Below are 14,902 nucleotides of genomic sequence, written 5' to 3' on the forward strand. Positions count from 1 at the left end.
TAAAGAGCCATCCCTCTCTCCATCATTTACCAGAAATGGGCAAGTCCATATATGGTGAATGATGTCACTGGGTATCCCTGCAGACTGGCAAGCATCCGATCAGCAGGGATCCCCAGTGACATCATTCATCATACATGGACTTGCCCATATGTGGTAAATGATGGAGAGAGAGAGAGAAGGCTCCTTCCCCTCTCTCTCTCTCTCTCCCTGCCCTGTGTGACGCTGACATCCTCAATTCACTGGGGATCGCTGATGAGAGAGGGGAAGGAGCCCTCTCTCTCTTCAGCATTTACTACAAATGGGAAAGTCCATATATGGTAAATGGTGTCACTGGGGATCCCTGCAGACTGGCAAGCATCCGATCTGCAGGGATCTCCAGTGACATAATTTACCATATATGGACTTTCCCATTTGTAGTAAATGCTGAAGAGAGAGAGAGGGCTCCTTCCCCTCTGTCATCAGCGATCCACAATCTTTTTATTATGTCAGTGTGACACAGGGCAGGGAGAGAGAGAGAGGGGGGAAGGAGCCCGGCTGGCACACGGGGACGTGTAGGTAAGGAGAGAGCTGCTGCGCATGTCCATAGCAGCTCTCAAGAATCACTGTCAGTCACAGTGAGGAAGATCAGTGGGGAGGATCCCGTCAGACACGTCGGGATGTCTCCTCATTGCGGCGCTTAGCCCCGCCCACCACCTTAAATAAGGGTTTACAGCCTTTCTGTGCATTTTGGCTAATTAGAGTAAATTACATAATTTACTTATTTAGCCTAAGGAATGCATTCATAAAGAAAAGATAGAACCCCATAGTTCTCCTTTAATATCTAGAATTGTTGTGTAATGCACTTTTACTTCCCTGAACCCTGTTCCTACAGGTTCCAAGACTCCTCTCTCTACTGCTCCGGTGGTCAGAGGCCCATTGACGTCACCAAGCCTAATGCAGGGCCCATAGCCTTGCATTATATGTGAGGACACAGAGGGAAGAGGCCACAAACTGGGAGAGTAGTGGAGACGGGGAGAGCACAGAGTGCCGGGGGGGCAAGGTAAAGACAAGTAAAATTCCTTAAAGGAGATCTATGGGGTTAGGGCTTTTCCCCATAGTACTCCTAAGGGTAACGGGAGGACACAAACTAGCGTCCTCCCGTCACCCTAAGCTCAGTATACCCCGCGCTACAGCTCGCGGTATACTGAGACGCCGGAGCGGATCCCGACTTAGATGACGGGATCCGCCCAGCTGCGTGAGTGACAGCTGGCTCTGCCTATCTAGAGGCAGAGCCAGCTGTACCCGCCCCTTCTGACAGTCAAGCCCTGGAGGATCGGAGCGGGGAGGGGGGAATCCAGCCGATATGTGTTCACTCACTTCCTGATCTACTGAGCCGACCTGTGAGAGTCTCATTGTCACAGGTCGGCTAGAACTATGAGGATGAGTGAAAAGCACTCATCTCATAGTTCTCCTTTAACACGGCTATCTTAGACATTAATGAGCAGTTCACCCTGTCAGTGTAGGGCTAGCCTCAGAGCAAGGAGAGTTTTTTTCCACTTGGAGTCAGGCTTTAATAAACATTTAGTAGGGAGTCAGAAGAGGCAGACCTGCCCACTCAGCATTAACACACAGTCCAGAACCATTGACAGATACTGTAAACACCACTCACAAGGTGTGCAGAGCAGTGTTCATGTTGCAGGGTCAAGGTAATTGTTTCTAGCTTGTGAGTCAGCCCACAGCTGCCTAAAGCCTACTAAATGATTTTCTGATTTTAATTAAAGATTCAACCTTCTATTTCAATCTGTAGCCATCTAATTTGCTAAAACTGGCAAAAATTTAAATATCAGGTCACCAGTAAGCATGGCAACACTACTGATATTCTGTGCAGAGTTTGTGTGCAGAATGCTCTAGAAAGGTAGTTTTTAGTCGTTTTTTTCTCTCTGATTACAGCAGATATAATCTAAGGCCCCGTTCACATTGAGCGATTTATCGCGCGGTAATTCCCGCGATATCGTGGCTATTTACCGCGCGATATCGCTCTTCAATGCTTTGCAATGGGGCAAAGGGTCCTGCTGTCGCGGGTCGTGTGTCGCTACAGCAGCACCCTTTTTGGAGCGGATTTTGCCGCGATTCAATGCTTTTTGATGCAAACATTTGCGCGATATCGTGCAAAATGCAAATCGCGCAACAAACACGCGATTTGCGAATCGCTCAATGTGAACGGGGCCTTAAACTTAAAGTAATATTAAAGTCTGTTTTTTTGGCATACATCTGCTAGTAAGCAGTAGATATATTCCCCAACATTAGAGGGAAAAAAAAAAACAGTTGGCAAATACCAACTAACTTACCTGTGTCGGTGACGCTCACTCCCTGCTGCAGAAGTCCCAGCTCCCGAACGCTGTGTAGATGGAAGTGTGGGTGGGCACATGCGCAGTCCAGATCACCGGAGCAGAGAGGAGGAGAGCGACACTGAAACTCAATGGACGTAGCTATTTCCACACACTACACAGCTTTCAGCAAATTATGTTGTCTCTGCAGATGAAATCTGAAAAACCTGACAATGTCTTAATATGTCCTAAATGGGTTGAGCAGAGCTGCTGAAAACCACTGTGGTTTATAGTTACCTCAGATAGAAGTCCTCCACCACAGCCAACATCAAGGATCTGTACACCAGACAGAGGGCACCCAACATCATGATGATGGCTCTTGCTCATAAGAATATCTCTAGGAAGATAAGATGAGATCATTGCATAACACACAATGGACTGTCCCATAGGCATGTTTCACATACACTAAATATAACTGCAGCGACAGCAATTAAAATCTTTCCAGGTGAACAAGCAAAACAACAAGCATTCCTAAAAGGTATTCATAAGATGGTACTTCCCAAGATTATGCCCCCTGCTTGCCCCATCTGTCTAATCTCCCCTTCCCTCAACATGCAAGCTTAGGATCCAAGCACACATATTAAGAGTGATGGTTTATGCAAATAATGGTTTGGCAGTCAGAGCATCAAATCCCATCAAAAAGATATAGCCGGCCACAGATGCGTCAATCTTCTGGTAATTTGAACCACATTTGATTACAAAAACCATGGCAGTAGAATGGGTGAGTAACAGAGCCCACACACACACACCTTGTTGGCGGTCCGCCACTGCCTCCCACATAGCCGACAGCTCCAAATGTATGTACCTACAGTATGTGTATGTATGTATATATATCTAGATCTATATATAGATAGATTGCCCTCACTCATTCATAAGATGGTTCAAGCTGCAAAGGAAAGGCTGGTTTTACACTAAACTGCACAGAGAAGATCTTGCTTGGAAACATTTCTATATAATATATCAGACAGTAACAGATTGCACCAGACCCCAAGACTGTCCTCCTGCCTAATGAACGTGTTTCAAAAGGCAGAGCTGTTTGGATCTCCAACTATAACCATGTATGTATTTTGGCTCAGTTCTAAAACCGATTAAAAAAAAAAAAGATCAGAGTTACTATCAGTACTATAAGAGTCAACAGAAGTCATGTTATGTCTGTGCCCCTTCCCAGACCGTTTTGCCATGCTGAGGAGAAATGACCATATGCAGCACCTAATGTTTTGTATTCTTCCACAGTAACAGTTACTTTTCTGATATTGCATTGAGGGGAATTTATCCAAACTGGAGCAGACAGAATCAGGAGCAGTTTCTTAAGGCAACCAATCAGATTCTCTCTTTAGTTTGTTCAGTTAAGATTTGAAAATGAAAGAGAGAAGCTCATTAGTTACTATGGACCAGATTTTGTCTGGTCCAGACTTGATTAATTCTCCCTATTGTCTTTGTGTGGTAAGTTTGGGCTTAGATAGAGGTCAACACACTTCCTCTGTAATGGCAGAAGGGGCTGTCACTAGAGACCCTAAACACAATATCACAGGCTTCTACTTCATCTTTATCAAATATATATTTCTCTCTTCATGATTCAAGGGGTCGCAGGAAACTATAGAGAACATAGGTAACTAGACACTCTATCATCGACTGAATTTGGCAGCATTTGTTAAAGCTTGCCTACAGTCAAATAAGACTGTTTCCTTCCTTAAAGTGTAAACACACCCTAACCATGAACTGTAAAGCTGGCCATAGACCTTTCAACCATCGCAAGCCTTTTGTCTTGCAATGGTTGTAAAGTAATTAAAAAAACGTACAATCTGGCCAACTTGGACAGGCAGATCGTACTTGCGATCATCGCAAGCCCGCCCGCTGAGGGGCGAGCTTCCGATGACCGCAATGCTGAACGGGCAGTGTGCGCTTGCGCACACCGGCCCGTTAGGCATTTGTCTTACGAGCATGCCACAAACCTGCCGACAATCATACGGTTCTAGGCGGGTTTTCGAACATGCTCTTAAGACAAAAGTCGTGCGACCTTACAGTAGCAGAGTAAGTCAGCATAGTCAGCCGAAATACCACTGTACACACTAGAACATTGGTCCCCAGACCGCGGCCCTTTGCTTCCATTTAACCGACCCTTGGGGCACAACTCCTCCCACTGACACCAACCATGGGACACAGTTCCTCCCACTGACAGCAACGGTGGAACACAATTTCTCCCAATGACACCAACAATGGGCTACAACGCCTCTCAATAATGCTAACCATGGGGCACAACTACTCCCACTGACACCAATGGGGCATAATTTGTCCCACTAACACCAATGGTGGGACACTAGTCCTTCTACTGACACCAACCATGGGACACTATTCAACCCACTGACACTAACCGTGGGGCACAATTCCTTCACATGTATCCAGCGATGGGGCATAATTCCATCCAATGACAGGGCATAATTCCTTCCACTGACACTATGGATGGGGCATAGTTTCTCCCACTGGTTCAAATGATGCCGCACAATTCCTCCCACTGAAGACAAAAAGCCAGGTCATTTTTCTACCCCCACTTACTACCAAATCTAGGTCACTGTTTGCTGCCACTGATGCTGGGGAATTAACAGCTTCCACAGTCTGCCCACCTTCCCCAAAGTCTTAAGAACAGTGAACTAACCCTTTGTTAAAAAGAAATTTGAAGACCAGTGTTAGAAGTACCCCTTAGCTGACAACCAACCTATGCTTTATTTATCAGTCCTAATAAGACCATTCACGAAGCATTTGAGTACAAATCCACTTTAAAAGAGGCTTTAGGTGAGCCACTACAGCACTATGCCAATATGTATGCATAAGAGTATATACCTTACAAAGGGGACCCGAATATCATTCATGGCATGGAGAGCAGAGTATACTCCTTCCTCGTCCCACCATTTTGCTGACCAAGTCTGAAACTTCTTCATCTCTGTAGGATCCACTGTATGAGAAGTAGAGTATGCGCGTCCAAAATGACGTCTATTACCAAATCAAAAACAAAAAAAAGGAAAAATGTTGCTTTGTTAATAAGATGCTTTTTAATAGAAAACAGTTATTACAATAATTTAGACACAGACAACCACAACGCTTTGGGGCTGTATGTTCAATTAAATCTGGTGAACCGTAGGAAAACACAATATTACAGCTGCAAGAAAAGGAAAACTACAAAACAAAACCACAGCAGCTGCAAACTAATAATTGGAAGTTAAATGATGTTGCTTAAAGAAGAACTATGAGGTCAGTGCTTTTCCCCATAGCTCTCCCCAGGGTCAAGGGAGGACACAAACTAGCGTCCTTCCGTGACCCAAAGATCAGTATACTGCGAGCTACAACTGAGATCGCCGCAGCCGGGATGGATCCCGACATTACTGTCGAGATCCACCCAGCTGCGTTATTGACAGCTGGCTCTGCCTATCTAGAGGCAGAGCCAGCTGTACCCGCCCCCAGTCAGCGCTGGAGGATCGGACAGGGGAGGGGGAATCCCTGCAAGGAGCCGTGAGTGACAGTCACGGCTCTCTGCAGGGAGATGATCGAGAAGTGAGTGAGCGACAGTATGTGTTCGCTCACTTCCCGATCTATTGAGCCGACGTGTGAGTTTCATTGTCACAGGTCGGCTAGAACTATGAGGCTGAGTGAAAATCACTCATCTCATAGTTCTCCTTTAAAGCTCAACTCGAGACAATTGTTTTTTATTTTAGTTTTGGAATGTCACCATTGGGGAGAATTCACCTTACTTCCTTTTTCTCTGACAGCAGGACATGAAAGGAGGGGAGTAGTTGTCCACAACAGGAAGTAATAATCTAACAGAGGTTCTTAACTATCTCCAGCTTATTAAAATAAATGTGCTATTGTAATGTTCTGTATGTCCCTACTGAAAAGATTTCCTTTTACTTGCTGCCTCTACAGGCACAGACTTCCAAAGAATTATGACAGAGGTTATATGCCTTTCCCAACTAAAAAAAAAAAAAAGGCTTGGGTGGAGTTGTTCTTAAAGTAAAACATTATAAAATTGAAAGTACATGGTTAAAAGGAGAACTATGAGATGAGTGATTTCCACTCACCTCATAGTTCTAGCCGACCTGTGACAATGAGACTGTCACAGGTCGGCTCAGTAGATCGGGAAGTGAGCGACACATACCGGGTTCGCTCGCCTCTCGATCCTGTCATGGCTCTCTGCAGTGACAGGGGGAGGGGCAGGATTCCCCTCTCCCCGCTCCGATCTGCCAGCGCTGACTGGCGGAACGGACGGGGGAGGGGGCGGGTACAGCTGGCTCTGCCTCTAGATAGGCAGAGCCAGCTGTCACTCACGCAGCTGGGCGGATCCAGTCATCTAAGTCGGGATCCGCTCCGGCTGCGGCGTCTCAGTATACCGCGAGCTGTAGCTCGCGGTATACTGAGCTTAGGGTAATGGGAGGACGCTAGTTTGTGTCCTCCCATTACCCTAAGGAGAACTATGTGGAAAAGCCCTGACCCCATAGTTCTCCTTTAACAAAAGAAAAAGTACAGAACAAAGGAATATAACGAAAATAAGAAACAAACCCAAAGCTTACAGTGTTCTTGTTCGGGCGGCTGTGCTGGCATTTCTGCTTCCTTGGTTACAATACGATAACTTTTGAAACAGAGGGAATAAACTGGCAACTGTTGACAAAAATGACAAATGACATTAAAGTTAATATTAAACAAACGTCTACATACTGATTTAAAGAAGCACAAGTGAACGCTCCCTATTACTGTAATGCAGACAGGCTGTATATACAGCCGGAGTTTTGCTACCCCTGATCTAGACGATAAAGCATGCAACTGCAAAGGTGAAAAACACTAAGGGGGGGCAGAGACAGGAAGTATAGCATGTAGAGATGATGTTACTGAAGTCTCCCCGACACTGTGTATGCTCCCTATTTGTCATGTACCTAGACCCCCTTCTGTGTACAGTTGCTTCAAGTCTAGTGTGCGCTCATCAATTTCCAATGTCGTCGGGTATACAAAATCTACCCAGGATCCTTAGCAGCTGTCCTGTGGGAGCTTTCTTGGCATCTCAGTGCACTTGCACAGAGTTCTACATAAGCATACGTGTCTTGTTTCCAAGGCTCTGTAATGGCTTCAAGAACAACTGTGCAGGCCACAACAGGTGGGATGTATCGGTTCTACTTCAGTGATAGAAGGTAGCATTGGGGAGGGTAGGCACGTGTCCTGAGACCTCTATGTATTGTGATTGGTTATTGTGAATGTTTGTTCTGATTTCAGATACGGTTTCACAGTTGTTGGATCCTACCATTTGGCTTTGGACCTTTCCCCCCTCAAACACAAAAAGCTCTGGTTCATGCAGCTCTGCATGCTGATATGAAAGCATTTCACACCCTATGCTTATTAAAAGATGTCTTTGTGTTTATACCTTTTATGAATTTCCACTTTCTTGTTTCCCAAGGCACTGGTGATGTAGCTCCGCCTTCACAGACATCCCTTGGGAAGGTCACCAGTGCCTTCCAGAGTGATCTCATTTGAAAATTGTGAAATCTCGTGAGATGTCAGAAAGGTTTTTTTTCCACCATATAGATGGTCAGATGGTGCCAGATGTCATACTGCACATACATCAGATCTGGCACCTACTTCATTGGTGGGCCAGCGCATAAAACGCAATAGGAAGAAGAAACCAGCCTCTGATAATGCCCGCTTTGAAGATGATGGCACGATTTTTCCGGGAGGGGGTGCAAAGCATTATGGCAAAAATGGGAACTTTTATTGCTCAGCATAATTTTGCATTGCAATACAGTGCTGCGAACTTCAATGGACGCGTCTGGGAGCGGCAATGCCTGCCAACCGCGACATGCATAATATTTACCGCAGCTGCAAAGCATAGCCTCATGTGTACCAGTCCGAGCAGCCGCCATGTTAGGTTTTAGGTGGACAGTAAACAAAAACTCAGATCGACCACTGTAAGTGAGGCCTTAGAGGCATTTTCTATTTGTGATACCTCTGAATGCAGCTTTATTTAATCAATACGTTGTGCACATTGTGACATGTAGAGCAGCATTCACAGGAATACAAAAAAGACACAAACCTGCACTTGGAGGAGCTTACTGGCATACTTGCAGGTGTACATTCATTCCAGTACAGGTGTACGCAATATCAGCACTCCAAACTACAAATCCCATGATGCCTCTGTGACTGTCAGTTTTGCAAAGCCTCATGGGATTTGGAGTTCCACAACAGCTGAAGGGCTGAGGTTGCCTACCCCTGTTCTAGTGGCTAGAATAAATGAGTATTCTAGCTAACAGAATAAGTTTACGCACATACGCCTCTGAACGCTGTACACACATATAAACGCAATTACACAACAAAATGCACTTTATGTTTTTAGAAGAAAGATCCAGCATAGATGGTAGCATGTGAATACACAAGTGTGCATGAGACCTATAGAGGGGTTTAATCAGCGTTGTATTGTTAGTCCCTTCTACACTGTCGCATCCCCCATACGGGTTATTAAAGCATGCCACTATACACAGTAACGCCTCTCTACACACCAGACCTTGTAAGTCATGGCTGTTTATCCCGGGCCATAAATGTAATATCATGTCACATGAGAGGACGGGAACGTGTCTCCTCTCCGTATCCTGCAGTATTACCTGAGCGGCCCCCTGTACACAGCACAGATCTCATAGGGATCGTCACACACCACATAACGATCAGCTGCACACTTTGCCAATGACAGCAGCTTGACAGCCTCAGCACATAGGCGACATCCGCCGGAAATCCACAACCCTTACCCCGCCCCCTCAAGAAGAAGCTCCGGAAATACGGTCGTGAGAAGCCATGACAGAGAAGGGCAAATGTTTACCATGCCCTTCCCGCCGACCCGTAGTTTTTTTTTTATTACACTCCACCACAGAAATGTCCTGTGTGCATTCTGATAACAGTACTAGAATATATCCTGACCGCCCCTCATTTAGAATGGAAACCCTTTTTTACACCGCAATTCTCTTTTGTCTGATGTATACACTGCTAGAAATAGGGTTCACCTTTGTAACAACTGCACTTAACTGCTCAGGTGACATATTCCAGCCACCCACGTCACCAGTATAGTAAGCTTCACACTTCAAACATACTCTCCCCAGTGTGGGGGCACTGTAGCTGCCACAGGCTGCCTCTGTACCAAGAGCTAACTGATCACATGACCACTGATCAGCTCTCGGTCTCTGCTCTCAGGGAAGATCAGTTACTGTCATTCACTACTCCCCTCCCCATGAGTTTTCCCCGTGTGGCCGAGTTGACCAATGTTAATCTCTTCTAAGCCTTCTTTCCTGCAGAAAAAAATAAGGCGTTCTCATTGATCAGCACAGTCACATGGTCGTGCTAATTGATAACTGCTCGCTATTGCCAGCAATATGATGCTGCACAGCCTCTGGGGCTATTTAGTAAAGTTTTGAAGTGTACAGCACACTACACCGGAGGTCAGGAGGGAGGTTTCTCTTCACTTCTGGTACTAGAGACACAGCAGGAAGTAAGGTTTGGTGTACCCTTCTGTGTGTAGTCATTTCCTCTGGAGGTGACCCCTCTAGCTACAGTAGGTCTTGAGCATTAGGTTGCACTCTCTTTAATCATGTTGGTGGCTTCGCCTATCTGGTAGCTAGGTCCCACCCTCTGTGGTTACATTAATGCGCTTGGTATTGCTTGCTGCAAACTGTGGCATGCTGGTTAGAGGGGGGTTATCCTGGGACTGGCTTACAATTTCTTTCTGTTTGCCAGTGCACAGTCCTCTTGTAGGCAGCAGTATACCCCGATTGTTGTATCTGCATTCCTGTGTCCCTCAAGGGAGTCCAAGAAAAGAATTTTACGATGAGTGCAAAAATCCTACTTGGCTTTACATAAACTTTTAAAGTGGATCTGAACTGAAAAAGTCAAATTTTGCCATGTTATATAAAACCTTTGGAATGTTAATTGTGCCTAAGCTGTACCCTAAAAAAAGCTAACCTGTATTAAATGCCTTCTGAAAAATTGCAGTGTACTTAGGCATTCCTGTGCATACAGACTCATAGCTGTATAGTTGAAGTGAGAGGATCTAAGGCACTGTTGTCCCTGGCTGGAAGTCTCAGAAGATTTGGAGTAATATTTGAAGAGGTCACTCCTGTGATGCTCACTCTTCTACTTACTGGAGGCTTTGAAATAAGAAAGGAAAGCTCTACCTCAAATAAAATGGCCACCTCTGCACAGAGACAGAACAGGGCATAGTAACTCAGTAATGGGGAGAAATAAGCTCCCCGGATAAGGAAGACCACAGGCAATACTGGTTACTAGTCTTTTGCCCTCTACCTGCCTTTTGGGCAGTTTCCATCTTTATAGGTGATCAATTTAAAACTGGAGATTACAAAGCAACCAGCAACTAGTGAGACAATGAACTCTAAGGTTAGGGTTATCTAATGTACAGCATAGCTTATAGTTCTGCCATCAGGACTATCTAACAGTCAACAAAACTTATAGAGGGCAGGAAAAAATGCTCCAACACTAGTTCTCAGTTGGAGAAAGAATGCCCCAGGGTTGTTGGTCAGCGGGAGAAAGAATGCCCATTGGGGACCCCCTTTAGCATTGGTGCCCATGAGACCAATTCCTAGAATTGAAATACCCATCCTTAAAACTGGTGTCAGTGGGGAAACCCCATCTGTAGCATTGGTTTAAGTGGGGAAATGCCCCAACCCCATCCCTAGTATTGGTGCCAGTACAACCCCATCCCTAGTGAGGAAATCTCCTCCTCCGAATCTCTAACACTGTTGTTGATGCTGTAGCATTGGTGTGGGATAAAAATTCCAGCCAGAGTGCATCTACTAAGATGAACCCTAGGGTTCCTCTTACCACCAGTAGCCTTCTTGATGGTGTCCAAACCATCTCCTAAGAGACGCTCTTCTGCGAAGGGGATCCTCTCAAGGCATTTCTTCCAAGCAGATTCTGGAAGCTGCGAAGCTGCTTGCAGCTGAAGAAACGTGAAGATTCACAGGAAAAGGTAGGCAGCCTATACACCACTAATCTGAATCTGCCTGTGTCCTTTACCATAAAAGCAAGAAATGGCCACAGCCTTAGCACAAGTCAAGTAAAGGTGCATTCTCTTAAAGCAGAACTCTGGGGAAATCAAGTATTAACCCTTGCAGGGGGGGGGGATACCACCACACTCCAAGAGTCAAGTACTCATTTTATTTCATGTCATTTGCTGCCCTCCTATGCAGAGGCAGATGGGATCCATGTCAGTGGCTGCTTTGTGCAGGAGCATTTGGTAATGTGATCAAAACAGCCAATACACTCCCACTTCTTTACAAATATGCCACACTAAATCTGTGGTGCACAGTCCCGGCCAAAAGTTTTGAGAATGACACAAACCTTAATTTTCAAGTCTGCTGATTCAGTGCTTTAAGATTTTCTTGTCAGATGTTACTATGGTATACTGAAGTATAATTACAAGCATTTCATAAGTGTCAAAGGCTTTTATTTACAATTACATTAAGGTTATGCAAAGTCAATATTTGCATTGTTGACCCTTCTAATTCAAGACCTCTGCAATTTACCCTGGCATGCTGTCAGTCAGCTACTGGGTCACATCCTGACTGATGGAAGCTCATTCTTGCATCATCAATGCTTGGAGTTTGTCAGAATTTGTGGGAGTTTTTTTGTTCACCCACATCTTGAGGATTGACCACAAGTTCTCAATAGGTTAAGGTCTGGAGAGTTTCCCAAGCCACTTAGTTATCACTTTTGCCTTATGGCAAGGTGCTCCATCATGCAGGAAAAGGCATTGTTCACCAAACTGTTCTTGAATGGTTGGGAGAAGTTGCTTTTGGAGGATGTTTCTGTACCATTCTTTATTAATGTCTGTGTTCTTTGGCAAAATTGTGAGTGAGCCCACTCCCTTGGCTGAAACGCAACCCCACACATGAATGGTCTCACGATGCTTTACTGTTGGCATGACACAGGACTGAAGGTAGCGCTCACCCTTTTCTTCTCCAGACAATGCATTTCCCGGATGCCCCAATCAGAAAGGGGATTCATCAGAGAAAATGACTTGACCCCAGTCCTTAGCAGTCCAATCCATGTACCTTTTGCAGAATATCAGTCTGTCCCTGATGCTTTTCCTGGAGAGAAGTGGCTTCCTTGCTGCCCTTCTTGACACCAGGCCATCCACCAAAAGTCTTTGCCTCTGTGTGTGCAGATGCACTCTCCCCTGTCTGCTGCCATTCCTGAGCAAGCTCTGCACTGGTGGTGCCCCGATCCCACAGCTGAATCAACTTTAGGAGACGGCCCTGAAGCCTTCTTCACAACAATTGAACCTCTCTCCTTGAAATTCTTGATGATGCGATAAATGGTTGATTTAGGTGCAATCTTAGAAGCAATATCCTTGCCTGTGAATCCCTTTTTATGCAAAGCAATGACTGCACGTTTCCTTGCAGGTAACCATGGTTAACAGAGGAAGAACAATGATTTCAAGCACCACCCTCCGTGTAAAGCATCCAGCCTGTTTTTCTAACTCAATCAGTATGACAGAGTAGTCTACAGCCTTGTCCTCCTCAACACTGACACCTGTGTTAACTGAGAATCACTAACATGATGTCAGCTGGTCCTTTTGTAGCAGGGCTGAAATGCAGTGGAAATTGTTTTGGGGGATTAAATTCATTGTCATGGCAAAGGGGGACTTTGCCATTAACTGCAATTGATTTGATCACTCTGCATAACATTCTGGAGTATATGCAAATTGCAACCATACAAACTGAAGCAGCAGACTTTGTGAAAATAAATATTTGTCACTCAAAACTTTTGGTCACAACTGTATAGTGCTAATAATAATAAAAAAAGATAGGCAAGTTTATGCTACCCAAACTTTTGACTGGCAGCACTGTAATGTGACATATTAGAGCAGCGTTTCTCAGCCATGGCACCCTTTAATCTATGCAGTATAAAATGTAAAAACCAAAAAAGACTGTGGGTGGCCCCACCAAAGTCCATACCAGCCCATTATTGGAGGGTCTGGTTTAAAATTTAAAGGGGTCGCAACTCAAAATAAATTCACAACAGAAGTCCTCCCATTTAACATAAGTACTGCTGGCCCCCTGTGAAGGCAAGACACTGCAAACATTTCAAGGCACCCCAAGAAAGTCAGTATTAGAGCCTCTATGCCCTTCTATCCCTCCCCTGGCCCAATTACTAAAACTATGATGCTAGTCAGCAGGCAAGACAACAGTTTTTGGAAATATTGGACATTCAGAGGTATGTTGATAAAAACAAGGATTTATTTTTAGTTCTAGTCCCACAACTATGAAGCTAACTTAAAGGAAACGATTTCTAAGACAAAAAGAGGCTGCCGCTGCCAAAATCTTTGCATGAGCTAGTTAAATAACCCTCGTCCTTTAATACCACAGCAGCCTTCATATTGCTTAGGAAAAGTTTACATTCATTTTGTGTAGTAGCTAGTTAGGCTACAATTACATAGGAAAATATAGTCTTCTATACACATATACAAGTGATGTAAATATTGCCAGCAATTTATAGTCTGTAATTAAATATACACAGAACCATCCACATTTGCTCATTACATACACAGACTTCGTAAAGAATGGTGCTGATTCAAACTTGTGCAGCCTTCTTGAAGTACACCTATCATGAAAGAATCATTTTGGTCACTATTACACATTGTTTCTTTTGAGTCTTAGATGCCTGGCTGTAATGCCAGTGTTTTGGCTTCAATGCTTTAAAGAACTCAAGCAAATGTAAACATTACAATGGCACTGCAAGTGTTAACTGTTTGTTTTGCTCTAGGGCAGCGGTTCTCAACCTGTGGGTCGTGACCCAAAAGTGGGTCGCAGTATCCACTTCTGCTGCGCTAGGTGAGAGGCTCCTCAGCCTCCTCCTAGTGCAGCAGTCAGTCAGCGGGAGGACAGCACAGGCTGTGAATATAAAAGTGCCGCTATACACACTTCCTGGCCGCTGCAGCGACATCTAGTGGCCGGGGAGGATGTACAGCAGGGCTTTTCTATTCACAGCCACTGCTGTCCTCCTGCCTCCCATACAGTGAGAGCTCTGCAGGAGGCAGGCGTCTAAGCAGTGCTGGGGCTGAGAAGGCTGCATGGAGACAAAGCAGGCAAGCAGGGGCTGGGGAGGGCTTGTATTCTTATGAACGTGCTTCTATTTTTAGTCCCAAGTCCACCGCCTTACTAATTCTGGAGTCCATCGCTCCATTGGGGGTCACCACAACTTGGCAAATGTTACCAAGGTGTCCCGGCCCTAGAAAGGTTCAGAACCACTGCTCTAGGGGGCTAAAATAAAGAAAATATACTCACCTGATCCCCAGTCTTATGAGTCTCACCTCTCCCCTCTGGCAGTGGTATGTCCTTCAGCATCCTCACATCTAATGCAGCTGCATTAGACATGACGATGTCGTGGGTCTTTAGAATGCTGTTGCCCAGGGACAGGGCTAGCAGCCTGGAAGGAGCAAGGATCAGGCGAGTATATTATTTTCTTTATTTTAGCCCCTAGACCAAAGCAAGCAGTTAACC

At 45.1% G+C, this 14,902-nt stretch overlaps 1 protein-coding gene across 1 annotated transcript in view; it reads right to left on the minus strand.

The window, feature by feature from the left end:
• The window catches only part of LOC108793957 (ubiquinone biosynthesis O-methyltransferase, mitochondrial-like), a 13,772-nt gene extending 4,651 nt beyond the window's left edge, over positions 1–9,121 (minus strand). The window contains exons 1-4 of the mRNA XM_018564920.1: positions 8,999–9,121; positions 6,926–7,013; positions 5,205–5,354; positions 2,604–2,703 (exon numbers count right to left, since the gene is read on the minus strand). Coding sequence (XP_018420422.1) covers positions 2,604–2,703; positions 5,205–5,354; positions 6,926–7,013; positions 8,999–9,053 — 393 coding nt within the window. The 5' untranslated portion in view covers positions 9,054–9,121. The remainder of the gene's footprint in view (positions 1–2,603; positions 2,704–5,204; positions 5,355–6,925; positions 7,014–8,998) is intronic.
• Between the last annotated feature and the right edge of the window lie 5,781 nt (positions 9,122–14,902).

This window comes from Nanorana parkeri, unplaced genomic scaffold (genome assembly GCF_000935625.1).
Source record: "Nanorana parkeri isolate BGI_ZX_2015 unplaced genomic scaffold, ASM93562v1 scaffold795, whole genome shotgun sequence".
NCBI lineage: Eukaryota > Metazoa > Chordata > Amphibia > Anura > Dicroglossidae > Nanorana > Nanorana parkeri.